Here is a 24,608-nt window from a genome sequence, read left to right as displayed (position 1 = left end):
AAAAAGCAAACATTATCATTTAAATGAATATTCCTAAGAAGTCATTTAATCTATATTTATTGTATAAAGTTTACTGGAAATTGTCGAAATTTATAATTTTAAAATTTGCTAAATACTACTATTAAAGTATCTGAGTTTGTTTGCACTTTTGTTTTAGAAATGTTAAGTAAATAAGTATCTTTCGAATAAGGTCACAATATTTTTTTTATTTATTTAGAGAAAAAAGTTTTGTTTATAAATAAAATGTCTATACATTATATAAAAATACGTATTTGGTCAGCTACTAGGTTAAAAAGGAGGATATACATATGTACATATATATGTTACATCAGATCTGAAGAAATACACCTAGAATACTCCTTTACCTCTCAAAAAGAGCCTTTTACAAAAAAGCTTTAATCAAAGCTTGTTGCAAATAAGAGCTTTAAGAAACGTTTTACACAAAAAATAATAACAAACAACTTTTTCCAAAAGCTTTTTACAAACACACTAATAAAAACCTTTGACTAAAACAGTTTTAACCCAAAAAAAAATCAAAAATGGATTTTAACTAAAGAAGCTTTCAAAAAATAGTTTTTATAAAGATTTTTTATAAAAAAGCTTTTATCAAAGCTTTTTACAAAAAAGAGATTTAAGAAAGCCTTTTCGGAAATAAGAGCTATTATAAAACAAAGTTTTTTACACTAAAAAATTTAACAAAAAACTTTTAAAAAACAAGCTTTTTTTACAAAAAGACCTTTAAGAAATTATTTTTTAGAAAAATCTTTTAAGAAATAACTTTTCAAGAAAAAGTAATTTAAAAAGCTTTTTTCACAAAAAGAGCCTTGAAAGACTTTTTACAAAGAGAGCTTTAAATAAGCTTTATGCAACAAGATTTTTAATAAATATTTTCTCATAAAGAGCTTTTATACAAAAAAAAACTTTAAAAACAGCATTTCAAAAATTAGCCTTAAAAAGCTTTTTTCCACAAAAACTTATTTTGCATAAACATCTTTTAAGAAATAACTTTTACAGAAACAGCTTATCAAAAAAGAGCTTTTTTAAAAGCTTTCCACAAAAAGAGATGAACTTTCCACAAGAAGAGCCTTAAATAAGCTTTCCGCAAAAAGATTTTTAACAAATATTTTGTAATAAAAAGCTTTTACACCAAAAAATTTTTAAAGAAATTAAAGGAATAACTTTTAAAGAAACAGTTTATCAAAAAAAAAGCTTTTTACAAAGGGAGCTTTAGATAAGCTTTACACAATGAAAAACATTTACCCAAAAATCTTTTAAAAACTGGATTTCAAAAATGAGCTTTAAAGAGCTTTTTTACAAAAAGAGTCTAAAAACCTTTATACAATGAAAAGCTTTTCAGAAAAAACTTTTAAAAAAAACTTTTTTTGAGAAATGATTTTTAAGAAAAAGTTTTTAAAAGAGCTTAAAAAAATATATTTTCATTTGTATTTGAACAAATAAAAAAACATTTTGTGTGCAAAGCTTTTTTCACCTAAATTTTTTATTTAAAAAAAAGTTTTTAAACTAATATGGTTTTCTACAAAAAAATATTTTTTCAAGAAATGATTTATGACAAAAAATTTTTTTATTAAAAACATTTTTCACAAAAAAGCTTTTAACAAATAATTTTTAACGAAAAATCTTTTTCACCAAAAGAGCTTTAAAAATAGTTTTCCAACAAATAAAAAGACAAAGCTTTTTTCATATAAAATATTTTATCGAAAAACCATTTTCTTTTAATTTGCTTGAAATATTTACACTTAAAAAAAGCTTTTTACATAAAAAAAGTAACTGTTTTTAACAAAACTAGGATTTTACAAAACAGAGCTTTCAAAAAATTACTTTCTACGAAAAGAGCTTTCAAAGAAACTTTTAAAAAGAGCTTTCAAAAAAGCTTCAAAAATAGCTTTCAAAAAAGCTTTCAAAAAAGCTTTAAAAAAGAGCTTTCAAAAAAACTTTAATAAAGAGCTTTCAAAAAAGCTTTAAAAAAGAGCTTTCAAAAAAGCTTTAAAAAAGAGCTTTCAAAAAAGCTTTAAAAAAGAGCTTTCAAAAAAGCTTTAAAAAAGAGCTTTCAAAAAACAAAAAAAAGATTCTATTCTTTACAAATAAAAGCTTATATCAAAAAAAGCTTACTACAAAAAAGACATTTTCGACATGGTTTTTTAATAAAAGAGATTTCAAAAAAGCTTTTCTTTAGTCCAAAAAAGCTTTATTAATAATAAAAAATTCAAAAATGTATAATTTTTCTTATTAAAGAAAAAACCTTATTAACTTAATTTAAAGGTAATTCTATACAAAAGCTTTTGTAAATTCACTCTGTGAATAACATTTAAAGAGTTAAATTGCCTTAAATTTAATTTCATTCATATACATATCTACTTAAAAAAAAGTAAAATTTAAGCTTTTTTATTGAAATTTAATGTGAATAATGAAATAATTTTCTTTACGAACATTATTATCATCCTGCAAAGGGGGAAAAAACCTACCTTTTCTGTTTAGGCAGTTATCTAAACGAAACAATTTGCACCCAAAAATTTCGTTCGTTTAACAGGAAATACAAGAAAATTAAAACAACAACAATAAGTATACCAAGGATCTCACTTTCTTTTGCTTTAAACGTTGTTGCTGTTGTTGTTGTAGCTGCACATTAAATTGTTTATAAAATACTCGTAGTAATGTAATTTAAAATATTTTATGGCTTGTTGTAGACAAAAAAAAATACTGTGTATAAAAAAAATGCTCCTCGTATACTTTAGTTATTAAAGAAAAATATATATTTGTTTTTATCACACAGTTGAATTAAAAAATTGTTTGCTTTAAAGTCGTTTTTTTTGTTTTTTGCTTTGTTTTCCGTTTTTTTGTAACTTTTTGTTTGTTAGGCGAAGAAGGATAAACTTTTTAAAGGCAACAAACACTAGTTCCGTTTTGTTGCTTTTTTTTTTGATTTTTTTGTTATATTTAGGGGGTAATTTTAAAATTTTATACGGCTTTAATATATTTCCTTTATAATTTTATTTTAGTGTTTTTATTAATGGTAGTATTTTATTTTATTTGATTTTATTTTACAATTTACTTTATAACTTTTAGTTTCATTATTGTTGAATCGCTCGTTTGTTTCAATTATGAAATCGTATTCTTTTGAATTTCGCTTGATTTTTGAATTGATTTTTTTTTATTTTTTACACTTAGATGAACACTTTCTGTGAACTTTTGGAGTTATAAAGAAAAATATACAATATTATTACTTTTGTTGAAGATTTTGCACAGTGACACAGTGAACTGTAGATTTCATGGGGTAAATAATGAAATTATTCCTTAATTTACCAGAAGCTCTTTTAGACGTTATAATTAGTGTTTGGATCACTTATATACTCAGCACCACTACAGTGGTGAGGGTATTATGGGTTTGTGCTGATGTTTGTAAGACCCAAAAATATTGGTCCTACACCCACCTTAAAGTATGCCAATCGGCTCAAAATTACTTTCTGAGCTATATCCGTCCGTCTGTCTGCCTGTCTGTCTGTCTGTCTGTCTGTCCGTCTCTCCGTCTGTCCGTCTGTCACTCTGTCTGTCTGTCTTTCTGTGTCCATGTAAACCTTGTGCTCATGCTACAGATAATTTGCTTAAATAACATTAATGTTGATGTAAAACATTCTTTATAAGGATAGGCCCATATTTACCCATACCCCCATATAAAATCTCTTGTAAAAAATCTCTTTTCTTGTCAACAAATTGTACAAATATTTCGGAATTAAGTTTAAAAATAATGCAAATTGTTAACATGCTCACTAGTGTAGGGTATCCTAAGGTCGGCCATGCCCACCTATACATTCATACTTGTTTACAGATACTTTATTACAAAAAAAAAAATACCAATTGGAAAACGAAAAAGTACCTGAAAGTCTATAGTTTTTCAATCAATCAAGACGCTGGATGTTTAATTCTAAGTTTCTAGGTTTAATATCAAAAACTACTAGTTGAAGAAAAAAAAGTAGCAAAAAGTTAATTCTTATAAATTTTCATAACATCGGGATCCTATATGTCTGAATATATGTTTCTACTTTCAAAATTGAAGAATAACCAAAAAGTACCATTTGAAAAAGTAACAGAAAGTCCCGTTTTATAAATTTTCATTCCATCAGTAAGCTGCTTGTTTAATTTTGGGTTTCTATTGGGTTTACTATTATATATGATTCAAAAAGTACCAGTTGAAGAACGAAAAAGTTCCAAAAAGTACACTCTTATAAATTTTCATACCAGCAGGATCCCATATGGTTGATTATATGTTTCTAGATTCAATATTAAAGAAAACCCAAAAAGTACCATTTGAATGACGAAAAAGTACCAGAAAGTCCCATTTTATAGCTTTTCAGGCATTAGTTGAAGTATGAAAAAGTAGCAAAAATCTTACTTTTATAGATTGTCATATCATTAGGATCCTATATGCCTGATTAAATGTTTCTAGACTCAATATTACAGAAAACCCAAAAAAGTACCACTTGTAGAACGTAAAAGTACCAAAAATTCTTTTCTACAGCTTTATATTCGATGAAGACATCGAATATTTAATTTTATGTTTCTATGTTCAATATTAGAGGCAATTCAAAAAGTACCTTTTAAAGAACGAGAAAGTACCAAAAATATCCTTTTTTATAAGTTCTTATTTACTGCGGGCTCTATATGCTTAATTTCATGTTTTTAGGTTCAATATTGGAGACAATTCAAAAAGTACCTTTTGAAGAACGAAAAAGTATCAAAAAGTCCCCTCTTATAGGTTCTCATATGCGACGGACGTTATTCGCTTAATTTTATGTTTGTAGGTTCAATATTATAGAAAATTTGCTTTTAGAGTTACAAATACTTGATTCTGAACAAGTCCATTAACGAACCAAGTAAGAAAGTTGGGCATTACAGACTCAAATGACCAGTGGTGAGTATACTTCAAATGGTTTTTGGTATGATGTTGAAAGCTTTCATAATTTCACCTCATTTGGACTAGTAAAGTGAAATTTGAGAAATATTGGTCGTACACCCATAAAAGAGTTTAGATTTTACGAGTATCTAGAAACTGTTGTCCGTTTAAAACATTCTCTGCAGTTGCTACTTAAAATGGGCAAAATTTATCAACACTTGTCCCTAGCCCCCCATGTAACATTAAGCCTTTAGAAATGTATACTTTGATTTTGGGGTTTCGTCAATATTTGGTATGCTGGGTCGAAGGATAAAAATATAATTTTTAAGATTTTTTCAATTTGTTTTATGTTTTACGCAAAGGAATGATATGAAATTATGATATCATGTGAAAGATCTTTGATTTTTGTTCCTCATGGACCGAATAGGGCGCTGCCAGTAGTCCGCAAAGTTGGACAAATTAGATCTTTAAAATGATCCCATTTTTTCTTTTGTGTGCCGTTTCTAACAAAATTACATACTCCGAGCACTAAATTTGTTATCAGGAATCCCACAATTCCCCAAAAAATTGAAGAAAATCTTCAAAAACGGATTGTTTTTCGGCCGGGACGGGGCTAAAAAAATATATAAAATAAGAACATATTGTCATCTAATTTGATATCCATTTCGCGATTTGAAATTTTTCTGCCTTAAAGTTAAATTTTACATAAAAAACAGGAATTATAAAGAATGGCCCTGGTCCCGAATCTGAATAAAATTCAGAAAAAAAAAATTAAAAAAAAATTAAGAATAGGAAAAAAATTTTAAAAAATTATATAAAATTTATAAAAAATCAAAAATCCACTATTTTGAAAAGTATGTATGTCAGTCAGATTTGGTACTGCCGAATATAGCATTCTTTTTTTGGAATAAAACAAATGATTTAGTTTATAACTGTGCAATTATTATTATTAAAATTTAAGTTTTTAATTTTCTTTGAACTGTATGAATTCATTATTAAAGAATAAATAATTATTCCAGGCTCGAGTTCAACTCCTATCTAGGCACAGTGCCGCCACATTTAGTACCATCTGCTACGACAAAAGTCCAATATTAAAAGAAGATACTTCATATTAAGTATATATGTATGTTCACAATAAGCGTTAGAATAGCCCCATCAAAAAAAGGGGCGGTTATATTATGCCCACGCTCACTTCGTATTTTACTGCTAAACAATAAAAAGCAATAATCTTAAAACCAAACAAACAAAATCAAGCTTTATAAATTTTAAAATGTTTCAAATAAATAGGCGTTTGTTATAATAAAGCCACGCCTACTTTTTATATAGAACATTTATGTACTTAAGTGAATAAATTTAAATTAATTGTAAAAAAAATATTTTTAAAATGTATTAAAATTTATATCACAATCTAATATAATTTTTATGATAACCATGCCCATAAAGAAACATTTTGTAAAACAGTTGAATGTTTACAAATATTTACAACTTTAATGTAAATAGTTAATTATTTTTAACATTAAGGTATATTTTTTTATAAGTGGGCATGGTCAATATAAATATTTTAGTTATATTTGTTAAACTAAATTCTGACTATAGTAAACTTCAGCTTCAGCATAATTATAAAATAAAGCAAATAAAGTGGGCGTGACCATGATATTATCGCCCACATTTTGTGTAGGATTCATCATTAAGTTTAGGTCAAGCATGTGCATTAGATTTAAGATAATATTCTTAAAATTGTAAAGATATTTAATCCATAAAGGCTAAAAATATCACTTTTAGATTGAAGGGACATTTTAAAAATTCTCGAAGAGGAAAAGGTACCTTATCCTTTCCGATATTTATGAAATTTGCAATATTCGTCGTATAAAAACGAAGTTTAAAGTTCTCAAAGGTTTTAAAATGATTTGGATTTTATCAAGGTTCAAAGTGTACATTTTTAAGATTTTTTTTACACATGCATTAAATTTGACATCGTAAATTTTCTAAACTATTTAATTGATTTTAATTTAAATTAAATATTGTAGGATATAGGGGTCGCAAAAGTTAGCATCCATTAGAAATTGATACCACAGATATTAGCGAGTGTATATTATATATTCCGACGATCAAACCCGACCAAATTTCGTACCTTTAAAAAATAAGTTTTAATGTACTTTTAGCATATATTAATAGCATTATCAGAATATAAGGCAAGGTGCCACGCCCACATCCTAAATTAGAATTAAAAGTTGGATATCTCAGAAACTACAATAGCTAGAGTCCTCAAATTCGGTATGGAGAACTTTGACATACATATGAGCATATAATGGCCGGCCTAGCTATAGTAGGCGCGGCATCTCCCATATAAGAAATTCTTAATATTTAGGACAAATAATGGGCGGACTAGCAATAGGGAGCGAGGCACTTCCCATATGAATTAAATAGAAAAAAGAATTAAATAGTCTATCAGGGAAACAATTACAGCTACAATCAAATTTTGCACGAACAACTTTTGCATCCATGTAAATATTTGTGTCATAAATTGGCGGACTAGCAATAGGGGGCGTGGCACCCCCATATGAATTAAACAGGAACTGGAAAACAATTAGAGCAAAAATCTTCAAATTTTGCACGAAGAATTTTAACGTCCATGTGAACATTTTGGAGAAAAAGGGGGGAGGGAGGAACTTTTATTAAGAGGTCTTGAAACCTCTCATATAAAAAACAAAAAAGCGTATAACTGAGAAACTATTAGAGCTAAAATCCTTAAATTTTGCAGGAACAACTTGTGAATATTTGGGTAATAAATTGACGGATAGGAGATAGGACACCTGCCATATGAATGAAACATAACAATTCTTTTATCTGGAAAAATATTAGAGCTAAAATTTTCAAATTTTGCACAAACATTTTGGGGGAAAATGGGCGGATTTTCACTGCTTTAAATACAAAAATTCATATACATATATGTATGTGTGAAACTATTTGAACTAAAATACTAAAAATTTTTCATGATTAATTCTAACATCCATGTGAACATTTCGGTAATAAATTGGCGAACTATCAATAGGGGGCGTGGTACCTAACATATGAATTTAATACAAACATTTGCATGCCTAGGGTATTATTGGAATTGGAAGATCTTCTAATTTTGCATGAAGAACTTCTATGTGAACATTTGGATAATAAATTTGGCGGACGGAGCATTAGGTATATATATAAAAATCGCGGAAATTGAACACCTTTTTTGGAAAATTTTTTTGTTTTGACTTTTGTCCTTGTAGTTTGGAAAAATGTGGCACTCTGTGCTAGGGCAGGAAAATTTTGCATTTTTTATTTATTTTTTATTATATATTTGGCTTTAGTATTTAATTATTTAAAAATTTTGTTTATTTTTTTTTTCTTTCATTTAAATTTTTCACAGATTTATCAATTAATTTTTTAAATATACATATTTAACATATATTTGTGAAAATTGTTATAGTTGTTTCATTTTATTATTTACTGTTAAATTTAATAATTTTCACTATTTTTGGAATTTTTTTAGTTAATTTTTAAGTTATATAGGAAAATTTATAAACTATTTTTAAAACTTTTTTTTCATATTTCTTTATATTTCTTAATTTTGTAAAGTAGCAAAACTTGTGTATAATTTTTCAAAACTTTTTTCTTTTGGGTTCACTTTTTTGTTCACTCTATTATATTATTTATATATTATGCACATTTTTTTCCACTTTTATGCTGTTAGCAAAAATGTAATCCATTTGCTCTTTTTTATAATAAGAAAAAAATGTTTACTTTTGATTAAAATTTTTTTTTACTAGATTTTTCTTTAGATTTTTTATAATATGTAGAGCTAATAGAATTTTTAATTATCAAGAAATTTAAATATGAAAACTTTTTTCGGGGCAACTTTTTTGTTAAAAAATTTTTCCCCAAAATAATTTCAGTTTTCAGATGTATTTAGCTTTAAGGTTTTGATATTTTTGTTTAAAATTTTTTGTTGTTTTGAACATTTTTCAAATTTTCTTGTTTAATTTAAAGCACTTTTTTCATCCTTTTAATTTTAAATTTAATTTATTTCGATTCTTAACAACAAGTGTGTATTTTTATTTAATATATTTTTTTTTTTTTCTTTTAAAATTCTTTTGCCCTCGTATCGAGTATATTTTTTCGCATTTTACTTTATTTGGCTAATAAGAGTCACACTAACCAGCCAACAGATATAAACACAGAATAGAGTTGTAGTAGATACAATAGTATTTCTATACAAAAAAAAAAATTATTAATAACGCGTACCTGTTATGCGGCGAGTGTGTTGTGACACCTGCAAACTCCGAATTACAACTGATGTTTGTAGTATTGGTTTTACTGTCATTGGCAGTGAGTGCTGACGACGTTGTCGCAGCTTCTATATCAACAACAGCTTCGTTAGTTGTTTGTTGATCCATGGGCATTAAAACACTGACTTCTTTGAGAGCATTAGTACTAGCTGTAGCTGCAGCAACATCAGCAGCAGTAGCTGTAGTTGCTGCAGCATCATCATCAGCAGCAGCAACATTTGGTGTAGTTGTTGTTGTCTTAGTGGAAACTAGTTTTTCTTCTGGCATTTCTTCAACACTTAATGTTTCAGCAACATGTTTTTCTAGCATTAATTTCTCTGCTTCTAATGTTGCTGAATCACTTGTTTCAGCATCATGTTGCAGAGTTGCTATAGCCTTAGAGATTTCTTTAATTTCTTTTAAAATATCTGGATTTTCTAAAGTATTTTCTTTAGCATTCTCCTTAGTTTCCCTCTCAACATTTTCTAAATCCTCTTTATTATGTTGTTCTTCCAGCAACTTTGTTTCAGCAACATTTGTGGATTTCATTTTAGGTGAGCATGTCAATTCATCTCTTGTGGTTTCTTGCTCTGTTTTCATTCGGTTTTGTGTGTCCGTTTCTTTTGTTTTGTTTAGTTTTGTTACTGTCGTTATTCCGGTTTCTCGTGGTATTTTTGTTGTTATTATCGTTGTTGTGGTTGTGCTCTCTGGTTTTTCTTGGCTGTAAATGATTTTTGTTTTTATTTCTTGTTTTGTTTTGCTCGCTCTTTCGCGGCTGTTACCACTACTACTGCTGTTTTTACGTTTACTGACACGTGTTGGCTGCCCCGCCATGCCAATGTGCAGTGTGGGTGGCTTGAGGGTTTGTGGTGAATGCTGTTGTTGCTGCTGTTGTGGTGAGTTATTGTAGGGGTCTTGTTGTGACCACTCTAATTGGCAACATGTATCACAACTCAAAGTGGAGGTGGTTATTTTATGTTGCGGCTGGTCACGTCCAGTTCCGCCACCAGCACCATGAGCGGAGGAGGGTGAACGTCTTTGGCTGCGTGACTTTTTATTAGTAGAGGAAGTTGCTGTTGCTGTTACAGCTGGCAATGTTTTGCTCATTATAACGGTAGTGGTGGGTTTTTCATCTTCCATTTGCTGCTGTTGATTTCTCAATCTGTTTCTCTTCTCTCTTCCTCCTGCAAGTAATCACGTTTATGTTTGCCCGTACGTTTCATTTCTCTTTTATCGTTTTATTTGTTTTATCGTTGTCTTTCGTAATAAATTGTGCGGAGTTATTGTTGTCGTTGTTGTTGTTGCTCTTTATTTCCAATTCGTTTTTGTTGTTATATTCGTTGATTTCCTGTTTGTGTTTCTTGGTGTGTTTGTTAACCTTGAGCTCCAAGGCAGGGTCTCCAGCAACAACAACCACCTCTTCATCGTTCTTAATAGTGGTGGGGTTGGGTTTTATGTTGTCTGCGATTTGTTGTTGTTGTTGTTGTTTTTCATCGTTAACATTTTCTATGTTGCCAGTTGTTGTAACTTCATTATCGTCGCCTTGTAACTGCTTATCTGTTTTATCTTTATTGTTGCTGTTGTTATTTTTCTTTTTCACTTCATTTTTATTCATTTGTTGCTCCTGCTCCAGCTGCAATGCCTCATTTGTTTTATGACAATCTGCTGTCTGTTCTTGTTGCTGCTCATTTTCTTGTTGTCCTTCAAACTCAAGGTTCTTTTGTTGTTGCTGTTGCTGCTGTAGCTCCTCTTCATTGGCATCCTGTACTGGCTGAAAAAAAAAACAACAAATAAATTTCCTTAATTTAAAAAGAAAAAGTTTTTCCTTCCAACTTAATAATGTATGTTTTTTTTCCTTTCTTTAAGAAAGTTCCTGTTTATGCAGCAGGTGTTTTTTTTTCGAAAAGAAAAAGTTGCTTCGAGTTTTGCTATTAATCAAATCTTGCTAGTATGTGTTGTTAAAAGTATTCAAGCTTGAATGGACCTTAATTATTAATAATGTTTAAAAGGGGAAAGGAAATGTTTTGTTTGTTTGTTTGTTTCGAAAGTGTTGGAAATTGCGGATGATGTCTTCTTTCAAATTTAGACAAATTGCTCATAATTCAAGGTTAATGTGTTGAAAAATTTTGCTGTAAGTTTAAAATTTTTACTAAAACGTTAGTAATATTTTAAACTATTAAAGTGCAATTCGTTAATGATCGGAAGCGAAAGGAAAATATTTTGAAAGGAAATTTAATTAACTAAAAAATAATGTTATAAAACAATAATGGTCACTAGAACTGAACTAAAACTGAACTAGAACTGAACTAGAAACTGAACTAGAACTGAACTAGAACTGAACTAGAACTGAACTAGAACTGAACTAGAACTGAATAGAACTGAACTAGAACTGAACTAGAACTGAACTAGAAACTGAACTAGAACTGAACTAGAACTGAACTAGAACTGAACTGACTGAACTAGAACTGAACTAGAACTGAACTAGAACTGAACTAGAACTGAACTAGAACTGAACTAGAACTGAACTAGAACTGAACTAGAACTGAACTAGAACTGAACTAGAACTGAACTAGAACTGAACTAGAACTGAACTAGAACTGAACTAGACTGAACTAGAACTGAACTAGAACTGAACTAGAACTGACTATAACTGAACTAAAACTGAACTAGAACTGAACTAGGAACTGTTACTAGAACTGAACTAAAACTGAACTAGAGTTGAACTAGAGTTGAACTAGAACTGAACTAGAACTGAACTAGAACTTAACTAGAACTGAACTAGAACTGAACAAGAACTGAACTAGAACTGAACTAGAACTGAACTAGAACTGAACTAGAACTGTACTAGAACTGACTAAAACTGAACTAGAGTTGAACTAGAGTGAACTAGAACTGAACTAGAACTGAACTAGAACTGAACTAGAACTGAACTGAACTAGAACTGAACTAGAACTGAACTAGAACTGAACTAGAACTGAACTAGAACTGAACTAGAACTGAACTAGAACTGAACTAGAACTGAACTAGAACTGAACTAGAACTGAACTAGAACTGAACTAGAACTGAAATAGAACTGAACTAGAACTGAACTAGAACTGAACTAGAACTGAACTAGAACTGAACTAGAACTGAACTAGAACTGAACTAGAACTGAACTAGAACTGAACTAGAACTGAACTAGAACTGACTGAAACTGACTAGAACTGTACTAGAACTGAACTAAACTGAACTAGAGTTGAACTAGAGTTGAACTAGAACTGAACTAGAACTGAACTAGAACTGAACTAGAACTGAACTAGAACTGAAATAGAACTGAACTAGAACTGAACTAGAACTGAACTAGAACTGAACTAGAACTGAACTAGAACTGAACTAGAACTGAACTAGAACTGACTAGAATGAACTAAACTGAACTAGAACTGAACTAGAACTGAACTAGAACTGAAATAGAAAACTGAACTAGAACTGAACAAGAACTGAACTAGAACTGACTAGAACTGAACTAGAACTAAACTAGAACTGAACTAGAACTGAACTAGAACTGAACTAGAGACTGAACTATAACTGAACTAGAACTGAACTAGAACTGAACTAGAACTGAACTAGAACTGAACTAGAACTGAACTAGAACTGAACTAGAACTGAACTAGAACTGAACTAGAACTGAACTAGAACTGAACTAGAACTGAACTAGAACTGAACTAGAACTGAACTAGAACTGAACTAGAACTGAAATAGAACTGAACTAAACTGAACTAGAACTGAACTAGAACTGAACTAGAACTGACTAGAACTGAACTAGAACTGAACTAGAACTGAACTAGAAACTGAGACGAGAACTGAACTAGAACTGAACTAGAACTGAACTAGAACTGAAACAAAAACTGAACTAAAACTGAACTAGAAACTGAACTAGAACTAAACTAGAACTGAACTAGAACTGAACTAGAACTGACCTAGAACTGAACTAGAACTGAACTAGAACTGAACTAGAACTGAACTAGAACTGAACTAGAACTGAACTAGAACTGACTAGAACTGAACTAGAACTGAACTAGAACTGAACTAGAACTGAACTAGAACTGAACTAGACTGAACTAGAACTGAACTAGAACTGAACTAGAACTGTACTAGAACTGAACTAAAACTGAACTAGAGTTGAACTAGAGTTGAACTAGAACTGAACTAGAACTGAACAAGAACTGAACTAGAACTGAACTAGAACTGAACTAGAACTGAACTAGAACTGAACTAGAACTGAACTAGAACTGAACTAGAACTGAACTAGAACTGAACTAGAACTGAACTAAAAACTGAACTAAAACTGAACTAGAACTGAACTAGAAACTGACTAGAACTGAACTAGACTGAAACTAGAACTGAACTAGAACTGATCTAGAACTAAACTAGAACAAAACTAGAACTGAACTAGAACTGAACTAGAACTGAACTAGAACTGAACTAGAACTGAACTAGAACTGAACTAGAACTGAACTAGAACTGAACTAGAACTGAACTAGAATGAACTAGAACTGAACTAGAACTGAACTAGAACTGAACTAGAACTGAACTAGAACTGAACTAGAACTGAACTAGAACTGAACTAGAACTGAACTAGAACTGAACTAGAACTGAACTAGAACTGAACTAGAACTGAACTAGAACTGAACTAGAACTGAACTAGAACTGAACTAGAACTGAACTAGAACTGAACTAGAACTGAACTAGAACTGAACTAGAACTGAACTAGAACTGAACTAGAACTGAACTAGAACTGAACTAGAACTGAACTAGAACTGAACTAGAACTGAACTAGAACTGAACTAGAACTGAACTAGAACTGAACTAGAACTGAACTAGAACTGAACTAGAACTGAACTAGAACTGAACTGAACTAGATACTGAACTAGAACTGAACTAGAACTGAACTAGAACTGACTAGAACTGAAACTAGAACTGACTAGAACTGAACTAGAACTGAACTAGAACTCTGAACTAGAACTGAACTAGAACTGAACTAGAACTGAACTAGAACTGAACTAGAACTGAACTAGAACTGAACTAGAACTGAACTAGAACTGAACTAGAACTGAACTAGAACTGACTAGAACTGAACTAGACTGAACTAGAACTGACTAGAACTGAACTAGAACTGAACTAGAACTGAACTAGAAACTGAACTAGAACTGACTAAACTGAACTAAACTGAACTAGAACTGAACTAGAACTGAACTAGAAACTGAACTAGAACTGAACTAGAACTGAACTAGAACTGAACTAGAACTGAACTAGAACTGAACTAGAACTGAACTAGAACTGAACTAGAACTGAACTAGAACTGAACTAGAACTGAACTAGAACTGAAACTAGAACTGAACTAGAACTGAACTAAGAACTGAACTAGAACTGAACTAGTGAACTAGATACTAGAACTGAACTAGAACTGAAACTAGAACTGAACTAGAACTGAACTAGAGTTGAACTAGAGTTGAACTAGAACTGAACTAGAACTGAACAAGAACTGAACTAGAACTGAACTAGAACTGAACTAGAACTGAACTAGAACTGAACTAGAACTGAACTAGAACTGAACTAGAACTGAACTAGAACTGAACTAAAACTGAACTAAAACTGAACTAGAACTGAACTAGAACTGAACTAAAGAACTAGAACTAAACTAGAACTGAACTAGAACTGAACTAGAACTGAACTAGAACTGAACTAGAACTGAACTAGAACTGAACTAGAACTGAACTAGAACTGAACTAGAACTGAACTAGAACTGAACTAGAACTGAACTAGAACTGAACTAGAACTGAACTAGAACTGAACTAGAACTGAACTAGAACTGAACTAGAACTGAACTAGAACTGAACTAGAACTGAACTAGAACTGAACTAGAACTGAACTAGAACTGAACTAGAACTGAACTAGAACTGAACTAGAACTGAACTAGAACTGAACTAGAACTGAACTAGAACTGAACTAGAACTGAACTAGAACTGAACTAGAACTGAACTAGAACTGAACTAGAACTGAACTAGAACTGTACTAGAACTGAACTAAAACTGAACTAGAACTGAACTAGAGTTGAAATAGAGTTGAACTAGAACTGAACTAGAACTGAACTAGAACTGAACTAGAACTGAACTAGAACTGAACTAGAACTGAACTAGAACTGAACTAGAACTGAACTAGAACTGAACTAGAACAGAACTAGAACTAAACTAGAACTAAACTAGAACTGAACTAGAACTGAACTAGAACTGAACTAGAACTGAACTAGAACTGAACTAGAACTGAACTAGAACTGAACTAGAACTGAACTAGAACTGAACTAGAACTGAACTAGAACTGAACTAGAACTGAACTAGAACTGAACTAGAACTGAACTAGAACTGAACTAGAACTGAACTAGAACTGAACTAGAACTGAACTAGAACTGAACTAGAACTGAACTAGAACTGAACTAGAACTGAACTGAACTAGAACTGAACTAGAACTGAAACTAGAACTAGAACTACTAGAACTGAACTAGAACTGAACTAGACTGAACTAGAACTGAACTACTGAACTAGAACTGAACTAGAACTGAACTAGAACTGAACTAGAACTGAACTAGAACTGAACTAGAACTGAACTAGAACTGACTAGAACTGAACTAGAACTGACTAGAACTGAACTAGAACTGAACTAGAACTGACTAGAACTGAACTAGAACTGAACTAGAACTGAACTAGAACTGAACTAGAACTGAACTAGAACTGAACTAGAACTGAACTAGAACTGAACTAGAACTGACTAGAACTGAACTAGAACTGAACTAGAACTGAACTAGAACTGAACTAGAACTGAACTAGAGAACTGAACTAGAACTGAACTAGACTGAACTAGAACTGAACTAGAACTGAACTAGAACTGAACTAGAACTGAACTAGAACTGAACTAGAACTGAACTAGAACTGAACTAGAACTGAACTAGAACTGAACTAGAACTGAACTACTGAACTAGAACTAGAACTGAACTAGAACTGAACTAGAACTGAACTAGAACTGAACTAGACTGAACTAGAACTAGAACTGAACTAGAACTGAACTAGAACTGAACTAGAACTGAACTAGAACTGAACTAGAACTGAACTAGAACTAACTAGAACTGAACTAGAACTGAACTAGAACTGAACTGGAACTGAACTGGAACTGAACTAGAACTGAACTAGAACTGAACTAGAACTGAACTAGAACTGAACTAGAACTGAACTAGAACTGAACTAGAACTGAACTAGAACTGAACTAGAACTGAACTAGAACTGAACTAGAACTGAACTAGAACTGAACTAGAACTGAACTAGAACTGAACTAGAACTGAACTAGAACTGAACTAGAACTGAACTAGAACTGAACTAGAACTGAACTAGAACTGAACTAGAACTGAACTAGAACTGAACTAGAACTGAACTAGAACTGAACTAAAACTGAACTAGAACTGAACTAGAACTGAACTAGAACTGAACTAGATTTGAACTAGAACTGAACTAGAACTGAATTAGAACTAGAACTGAATTAGAACTAGAAATGAACTAGAACTAGAACTTAACTAGAAATAAACAGGCAGCACAAAGTTTGCACAACTCTGCAGTAATTATATTCATTTCAATTGCCTCCCAGTCAAATTCAAATACTAACATTATAAATTTTCACGGTTACTGAGAAGGATTTCATTTATTACCTTAAATTTATTTCGAAAACTTTTTGCAAAAAACCTAAACAAAAAACAATACGTTCATTAAGAGAAACCGTAAAAAATACTTGGTGTGTACTCGTACAAAAATTTCATAATTTTTAGCTATTCATCAAAATTTATGTTACAATGTTAAGCACTTCACATTAAAGTGGGTAGATGGATAAGTAATTGTAATATTTAAAAAAAAATTAAAAAATATTACTGCAGACTTTAATTGAAAAAGGTTGGAAAAGAGAAAATTTTTGAAGAACCAAAAGGATTGAAATAATTCTACATTTCTGTTTTAGCAACATCCAAAATTTCTTAAATTAAATTTTCCCTTTAACATCTCAATCCACCCACCCAATTTTTACCCTACCAAAACGTGAGTAGCAAGGCAATTTCCTTTGAATAATATTACAGAAGTAAAAAACTTAAACAACAAAAAACACAACATGTAATCAATTTTGTTAAAGCACTTTTAAAAATTCAAAATACAACCTCCACCTAAATGTCTCGGCAATTATTCACAGTTTTATGCAACAAAATTTCTATGCAACAAAATAAAATACAAAAAGAAAAACATCTGCCAGTAGGAATTTTGCAAGTATTTGAAAAACCTTGTCTTAGCACTTCTAAGTTTTTCATTCCTAAAAGTGTTGTTGTTGTTTTCTTTAACATTGTCGTAATGTCAACTTAGTGCCTTTTGAATATACGAAAGGAAAATGTAGTCAGGTTGTCAGTTATATTAAATTTTCCATCTTCATGCTGGGGTGCAAAAGAAATTAATTTAAGTCACAGTGGAATAAAATTTCAAAACTCTGCAAAGTTTTTAAATATGATTTTAATATTGAGAAAGAATTAAGCTAAAACTACGTGAATACAAATTGCAGTTCTAGTTCAGTTCTAGTTCAGTTTCTAGTTCAGTTCTAGTTCAGTTCTAGTTCAGTTCTAGTTCAGTTCTAGTTCAGTTCTAGTTCAGATCTAGTTCAGTTCTAGTTCAGTTCTAGTTCAGATCTAGTTCAGTTCTAGTTCAGTTCTAGTTCAGTTCTAGTTCAGTTCTAGTTCAGTTCTAGTTCAGTTCTAGTTCAGTTCTAGTTCAGTTCTAGTTCAGTTCTAGTTCAGTTCTAGTTCAGTTCTAGTTCAGTTCTAGTTCAGTTCTAGTTCAGTTCTAGTTCAGTCTAGTTCAGTTCTAGTTCAGTTCTAGTTTCAGTTCTAGTTCAGTTCTAGTTCAGTTCTAGTTCAGTTCTAGTTCAGTTCTAGTTCAGTTCTAGTTCAGTTCTAGTTCAGTTCTAGTTCAGTTCTAGTTCAGTTCTAGTTCAGTTCTAGTTCAGTTCTAGTTCAGTTCTAGTTCAGTTCTAGTCAGTCTAGTTCTAGTTCAGATCTAGTTCAGTTCTAGTTCAGTTCTAGTTCAGTTCTAGTTCAGTTCTAGTTCAGTTCTAGTTCAGTTCTAGTTCAGTTCTAGTTCAGTTCTAGTTCAGTTCTAGTTCAGTTCTAGTTCAGTTCTAGTTCAGTTCTAGTTCAGTTCTAGTTCAGTTCTAGTTCAGTTCTAGTTCAGTTCTAGTTCAGTTCTAGTTCAGTTCTAGTTCAGTTCTAGTTCAGATCTAGTTCAGTTCTAGTTCAGTTCTAGTTCAGTTCTAGTTCAGTTCTAGTTCAGTTCTAGTTCAGTTCTAGTTCAGTTCTAGTTCAGTTCTAGTTCAGTTCTAGTTCAGTTCTAGTTCAGTTCTAGTTCAGTTCTAGTTCAGTTCTAGTAGTTCAGTTCTAGTTCAGTTCTAGTTCAGTTCTAGTTCAGTTCTAGTTCAGTTCTAGTTCAGTTCTAGTTCAGTTCTAGTTCAGTTCTAGTTCAGTTCTAGTTCAGTTCTAGTTCAGTTCTAGTTCAGTTCTAGTTCAGTTCTAGTTCAGTTCTAGTTCAGTTCTAGTTCAGTTCTAGTTCAGTTCTAGGTCAGTTCTAGTTCAGTTCTAGTTCAGTTCTAGTTCAGTTCTAGTTCAGTTCTAGTTCAGTTCTAGTTCAGTTCTAGTTCAGTTCTAGTTCAGTTCTAGTTCAGTTCTAGTTCAGTTCTAGTTCAGTTCTAGTCAGTTCTAGTTCAGTTCTAGTTCAGTTCTAGTTCAGTTCTAGTTCAGTTCTAGTTCAGTTCTAGTTCAGTTCTAGTTCAGTTCTAGTTCAGTTCTAGTTCAGTTCTAGTTCAGTTCTAGTTCAGTTCTAGTTCAGTTCTAGTTCTAGTTCAGTTCTAGTTCAGTTCTAGTTCAGTTCTAGTTCAGTTCTAGTTCAGTTCTAGTTCAGTTCTAGTTCTAGTTCAGTTCTAGTTCAGTTCTAGTTCAGTTCTAGTTCAGTTCTAGTTCAGTTCTAGTTCAGTTCTAGTTCAGTTCTAGTTCTCGTTCAGTTCTATTCTTAGTAAGTTCTAGTTCAGTTCTAGTTCAGTTCTAGTTCAGTTTCGTTCAGTTCTAGTCAGTTCTAGTTCAGTTCTAGTTCAGTTCTAGTTCAGTTCTAGTTTCCGTTTAGTTCAGTTAGTTTCAGTTCTAGTTCAGTTCTAGTCAGTTTCTAGTTCAGTTCTTAGTTCAGTTCTAGTTCAGTTATAGTCAGTTCTAGTTCAGTTCTAGTTCAGTTCTAGTTCAGTTCTAGTTCAGTGATAGTTCAGTCTAGGTTCTAGTTCAGTTCTAGTTTGCCAGTTCTAGTTCAGTTCTAGTTCAGTTCTAGTTTCAGTTCTAGTTCAGTTATAGTTCTAGTCAGTTTAGTCAGTTCTAGTTCAGTTCTAGTTCCGTTCTAGTTCAGTTCTAGTTCAGTTCAGTTCAGTTCCGAGTTCAGTTCTAGTTCAGTTCTAGTCGTCTAGTTCGTTAGTTCAGTTCTAGTTTAGTTCTAGTTCAGTTTAGTTCAGTGTTCTAGTTCAGTTCTAGTCAGTTCTAGTCCAGTTCTAGTTCAGTTCTAGTTCAGTTCTAGTTCAGTTCTATTATAAATATATTTAGTATCCATTTGTAATCTACCTTCCCATTGTGCTATTAGTGGCAAAAAACTAAAATCGTTTATTTTTTATTCTTCTTACCTGTTGATGCAATGACAGATTTTTTAAATATTTCTCCTCAGAAACTTCATGATGTCCTTGTTGTTGTTTTAACTGTCTTTGTGCTTCTGTAGATTGTTGACATTCAGTTTCCGTACAAGACTGCTGTTCTTTTTTTTGTGGCTGTTCCTGTTGTTGTTCATGCTTTTGCTGCGTATTGGAAGCCATACTGCTACTTGCTGCAGTACAACCAGAATCCTCACTGCGTGCATCATAGAAAACATCATCGTCATATGCCTCTGTCGGGTCACGTTGTTGTGAATCCAAGGCGGTAACAATAGATGATGAAACGGATGTTACCGAGACTAGAGTCAGCGAAGAGTTTGAGGTTTGTGTCTGGGCTGTACAGGGAGTTGTTATTGTGGTTTCAGTCTCAACATCAATGTCTGCCTTTTCCCTGTTGTTGGGTAACTTTAAAGATATTTGTTCGTTTGTTTTTAGAGTATGTGTCTGTTGTTGTTCTTCTGCAGGTAAAAGCTTTTTATTATCAGTTATGTTTGCAGCACTGGTGGTTGAGGTGTTATTAGTTGTTGCTGCATTTGATTCTGTTACTGTTGGCATTGTTTTAATGTTTGTGGTTTCATTGGTATTGTCTGTTGAATCTATTGTTGTCAGGTTATTCTCCACATTATTCACTACTATTTTATGTTGGTCCTTTGTTTTACTATCTTTTGTTTCAGTTTGTTGCTTCTGCTCTTGTTGTAAAGTTACTTCCGTTGTTTGTTGTTTTTCATTTTGTGCTTCTTGTTTTTCATCTTTAGTAATTGTTGTTGTTACTGATTCCTGTAGAAGCTGCTGCTGTTTTTCATGTTCACTACCACCACTTTCGTGTTGCTTACGTTTCCGTTTCCTGTCCCTTTCTTGCTTTGTATCATCTCTCAAAGTGTCTTGCATATTTTGCTGCAATTCTTGTAAATCGGCATAGGTGGCCGGTGAGGGCGGTGGTGGCGCTGGTATATCCTTGCGTCGGTGACCACTCAATGAGGCAGCCAAGGATGAGGATGTTATTTTCGAGGATTCCTTTGAGTGTTTTTTCACATGACGCTTTTCTTCGTTTGTAGTTTCTGGTGGCATATACTGTTCATTAGGTTTTCCATCATGTGCCTCTCGGGTATTGGCTCTTGCTTTAGGACTGCTGTGAGGACTTATCCGTGTGTTCTTAGGTATTGCTCCTTTGTTGGAGGCTATTAAGCGATCCAACGAAGCGTATTCCTTTCTCTCTATGCCAGGCTCACTGGTCTTAACCGGTAAACGTCTTTGTAAAGGTTGCGGTGTAGTTTGACCAGGATTTAGTGGCTGTTGTGGTTGCTGTAGACTTGTTCTGGGAGCGGGAGTAGGTTTTGTGCTACTGCGCTCTTTGGCCAAGGGTAGTGTGGTGATGCCCAATATTTCCCTATCTCTTTCCTTATCACGGTTATCCTTTTTCATTGACTTCTTAGGACTCATCGATTCCATATTGCCATTTCTTTGCATTTCCGCTTGATAAATGCTGCGCTTGACATCATTAACATGTTTAAAGAAATCTTGAGCATATTTGTTTTGTTTCAAAGCCTGCTGCTTCTCACTACTGGTCGTGACATCATAGTTTTCTAGAGCTGGTGGAGGAGGTTGTCCTCCCGTAGAGGGTAATGTACCTTTAGCAGTTTTTCTGGGTATACCACCACCACTGTAGACATCATCAAAGTCCGAAGAAAAGTACACCGAGGAACAGTCGCAATTGCGGCAATCATATTTACAATGATCGGAGAAAGTACATTTATCACCAGCTGCTGCTGATCCCCCACCCCCATTATTTTGTGCCGCTGCATTAGCACCTCTGGTATTAGCTAAAAGACCCGCTCCGGGACCACTATCCAAAGAACAACGCCGGCAATCATAACCAAAACGACAACTCTCGGCACTGCCAAAGTAACGTCTCTGTGCCGCCGTAGCATATGAAGACATTAACGAGTTTTCAAAATTATGATGATCATTTAGATGTGAAGTACCATAGTGCCTATTATGATGACCATATCTCTGACTGCCATAGTATGTATCACTACTACGCGATAAAGAATATTCACTTAAAATCGATGCTCTCGAATCGGATTTATAAATTTGGGAAGGATTTTCAAACATGGCATTTGAATTGTCGACCAAAATTTGTGATCCTCCCAGGCGACGGCTGGCGGCATACATTAACGGTTGCAAGGGTTGTGGTGGCAAGTAACTATTATTGACCGAAGAAGATCCAGTTACGGTGGCTACATTGGAACCATTATAGAAATTAGCATCCATGTGTGTGAAGGTGTTAAATTTGTGCTGTTGCTGCAGTGAATCACTGGAGGAACTTGATTTTGTGTTGACGCGTTGCATAGACGAAACACCACTGGGAAAATGTCCGGTGACCTGTGTTTAAAAGTTAAGGATGTTATATTAAAGTGATATAGCCTGGACTAATGTCTGAACTATTATATAGACTGTAGTCTTCACTATAGTCTCAACATTCTTGAGTTTATAGTCTGGACTAAAGTCTCTCCTATAGTCTGAAATATTATCTGTAATATAGTCTAAATTATTTTCTGTACTAAGCTATCGTCTGTACTATAGTCTAAACTATAGTCAGAACTATAGTCTAAACTAAAGTCTGAACTATAATCTAGACTATAGTCTGAACTATAGTCTAGATTATATTCTGAACTATAGTTTGTACTATAGTCTGAACTATAGTTTGTACTATAGTCTGAACTATAGTTTGTACTATAGTCTGAAATATAGTTTGTACTATGTCTGAACTATAGTTTGTACTATAGTCTGAACTATAGTTTGTACTATAGTCAGGTATGTAGTCTGAACTAGAGACTAGACTGTAGTCGGAACTAAAGTTCAGTTCTATTTCAGTAACTTTCCCGAACTATAGTCTTTCGGGGAAGTTACTGTACTATAGTTTGTACTATAGTCTGTACTATAGTGTGGACTATAGTCTGGACTATAGTCTGTTCTATAGTCTGGACTATAGTCTGGACTATAGTCTGTACTATAGTCTGGACTATAGTCTGGACTATAGTCTGTATTATAGTCTGGACTATAGTCTGGACTATAGTCTGTACTATAGTCTGGACTATAGTCTGGACTATAGTCTGTATTATAGTCTGTACTATAGTCTGGACTAGAGTCTGTACTATAGTCTGGACTAGAGTCTGTACTATAGTCTGGACTAGAGTCTGTACTATAGTCTGGACTAGAGTCTGTACTATAGTCTGGACTATAGTCTGGACTATAGTCAGGACTATAGTCTGAACTATAGTCAGGACTATAGTCTGAACTATAGTCAGGACTATAGTCTGAACTATAGTCAGGACTATAGTCTGAACTATAGTCTGAACTATAGTCAGGACTATAGTCGGGACTATAGTCTGAACTATAGTCAGGTATGTAGTCTGAACTAGAGACTAGACTGTAGTCGGAACTAAAGTTCAGTTCTAGTTCAGTAACTTCCCCGAACTATAGTCTTTCTTATAGTCTGGACTGCAGTATTTTCTACAGCCTGGTCTGCAGTTTAAACTGTAGTCTCATCTAAGGCTAGTCTACAGTCTAAACTAAATATATTCTGGACTACAGACTTAACCACAGTCTGGACTACAGTCAGTGAGATTATAGCCCTAACTATATTCTGAAGTTCAGACTCTGATCTTTCCTGAACTGTAGACTTAAGTACAGTCTGGATTATAGGCCAAACTATTCTCTGGACTACAGTCTGGACTATATAGTATGGTCTGTAGCCAGAACTATATATTCGGAACTTTAGTCTGATTTATTTTCTGCTAAATAAAAATATCCATTTAATAGAGATTATTTTACTCACCATATAAGCCCTTGGTCTTGGAACCGAAGAAGTTTGAGACCAAAATCCAGTCTGATTATGAGGTGTATAGAAATTTGGCTGTTTGTAACCATAAAATTGTTGATGTTGCTGTTGTTGTTGTTGCTGTTGCGCTGGCATAGATTGATGTTGTTGTGTCTGTTGCTGGTGCTGCAACTGTGAATGATGTTGATGCAAATGATGATCACTGGGGGTAGTAGTAGCGGTACTGGTAGTTGAAGTCGATTGATGTTGAACGTGAGAGTGTTTGTGCTGCTGAGGCAGCTGCTGTTGGTGGGTGGAAGGTTGTTGGAATTGTAAAATTGGATTATAATCTCCCGTAATGGCTACCGGAGTTGTCTCAATTTTATATACACCTGGATTGTTAGGATTATAGGATTGAAACTCTAGAATAGGAGCCGAATTAACTTGATTTTCCATGGCTGTACGAGCAGAAGTATTATTATTAAGATTGGTCACATTTAAACGGTTATTGGTGTTGTTAGCTTTGGTGTTGCTGTTACTAAAGTTTGTCTGATTAATGGTTCTATTCTGATTGATATTTGAGGCTAATTCCGGTTGTATGCAGTATTCACAATCAGCTTTATCACACTGTTGCATACAAAGCTCACAATCGGCATACATTATGTTCTGTTCGTTAGCTGTCGGCGCAGCTTGGTGTGTTATATTAGACGAAGCCGCCTGTTGTTTGTTGCTGTTAGAAGGATTTTGATTTTCATCATCCTCCTCACTGGGTGGAGCATCTTTAAAAAGA

The 24,608-nt window shown here is 32.7% G+C and overlaps 1 protein-coding gene across 1 annotated transcript in view; it reads right to left on the bottom strand.

Moving 5' to 3' along the window:
* Positions 1-24,608, bottom strand: part of LOC119605321 — a 219,630-nt gene that overhangs the window by 127,146 nt on the left and 67,876 nt on the right. Inside the window, 4 exon segments of the mRNA XM_037958348.1 lie at positions 9,191-10,404; positions 10,436-10,984; positions 19,975-22,380; positions 23,837-24,606. Coding sequence (XP_037814276.1) covers positions 9,191-10,404; positions 10,436-10,984; positions 19,975-22,380; positions 23,837-24,606 — 4,939 coding nt within the window.

Source organism: Lucilia sericata, unplaced genomic scaffold (genome assembly GCF_015586225.1).
Source record: "Lucilia sericata isolate MDLA Ls3-8-SP2 unplaced genomic scaffold, ASM1558622v1 Contig000475F_arrow, whole genome shotgun sequence".
In the NCBI taxonomy this organism is placed as follows: domain Eukaryota; kingdom Metazoa; phylum Arthropoda; class Insecta; order Diptera; family Calliphoridae; genus Lucilia; species Lucilia sericata.
Note: the sequence above shows the minus strand (reverse complement) of the source record. Positions and strands in the feature narration are given on the sequence as shown.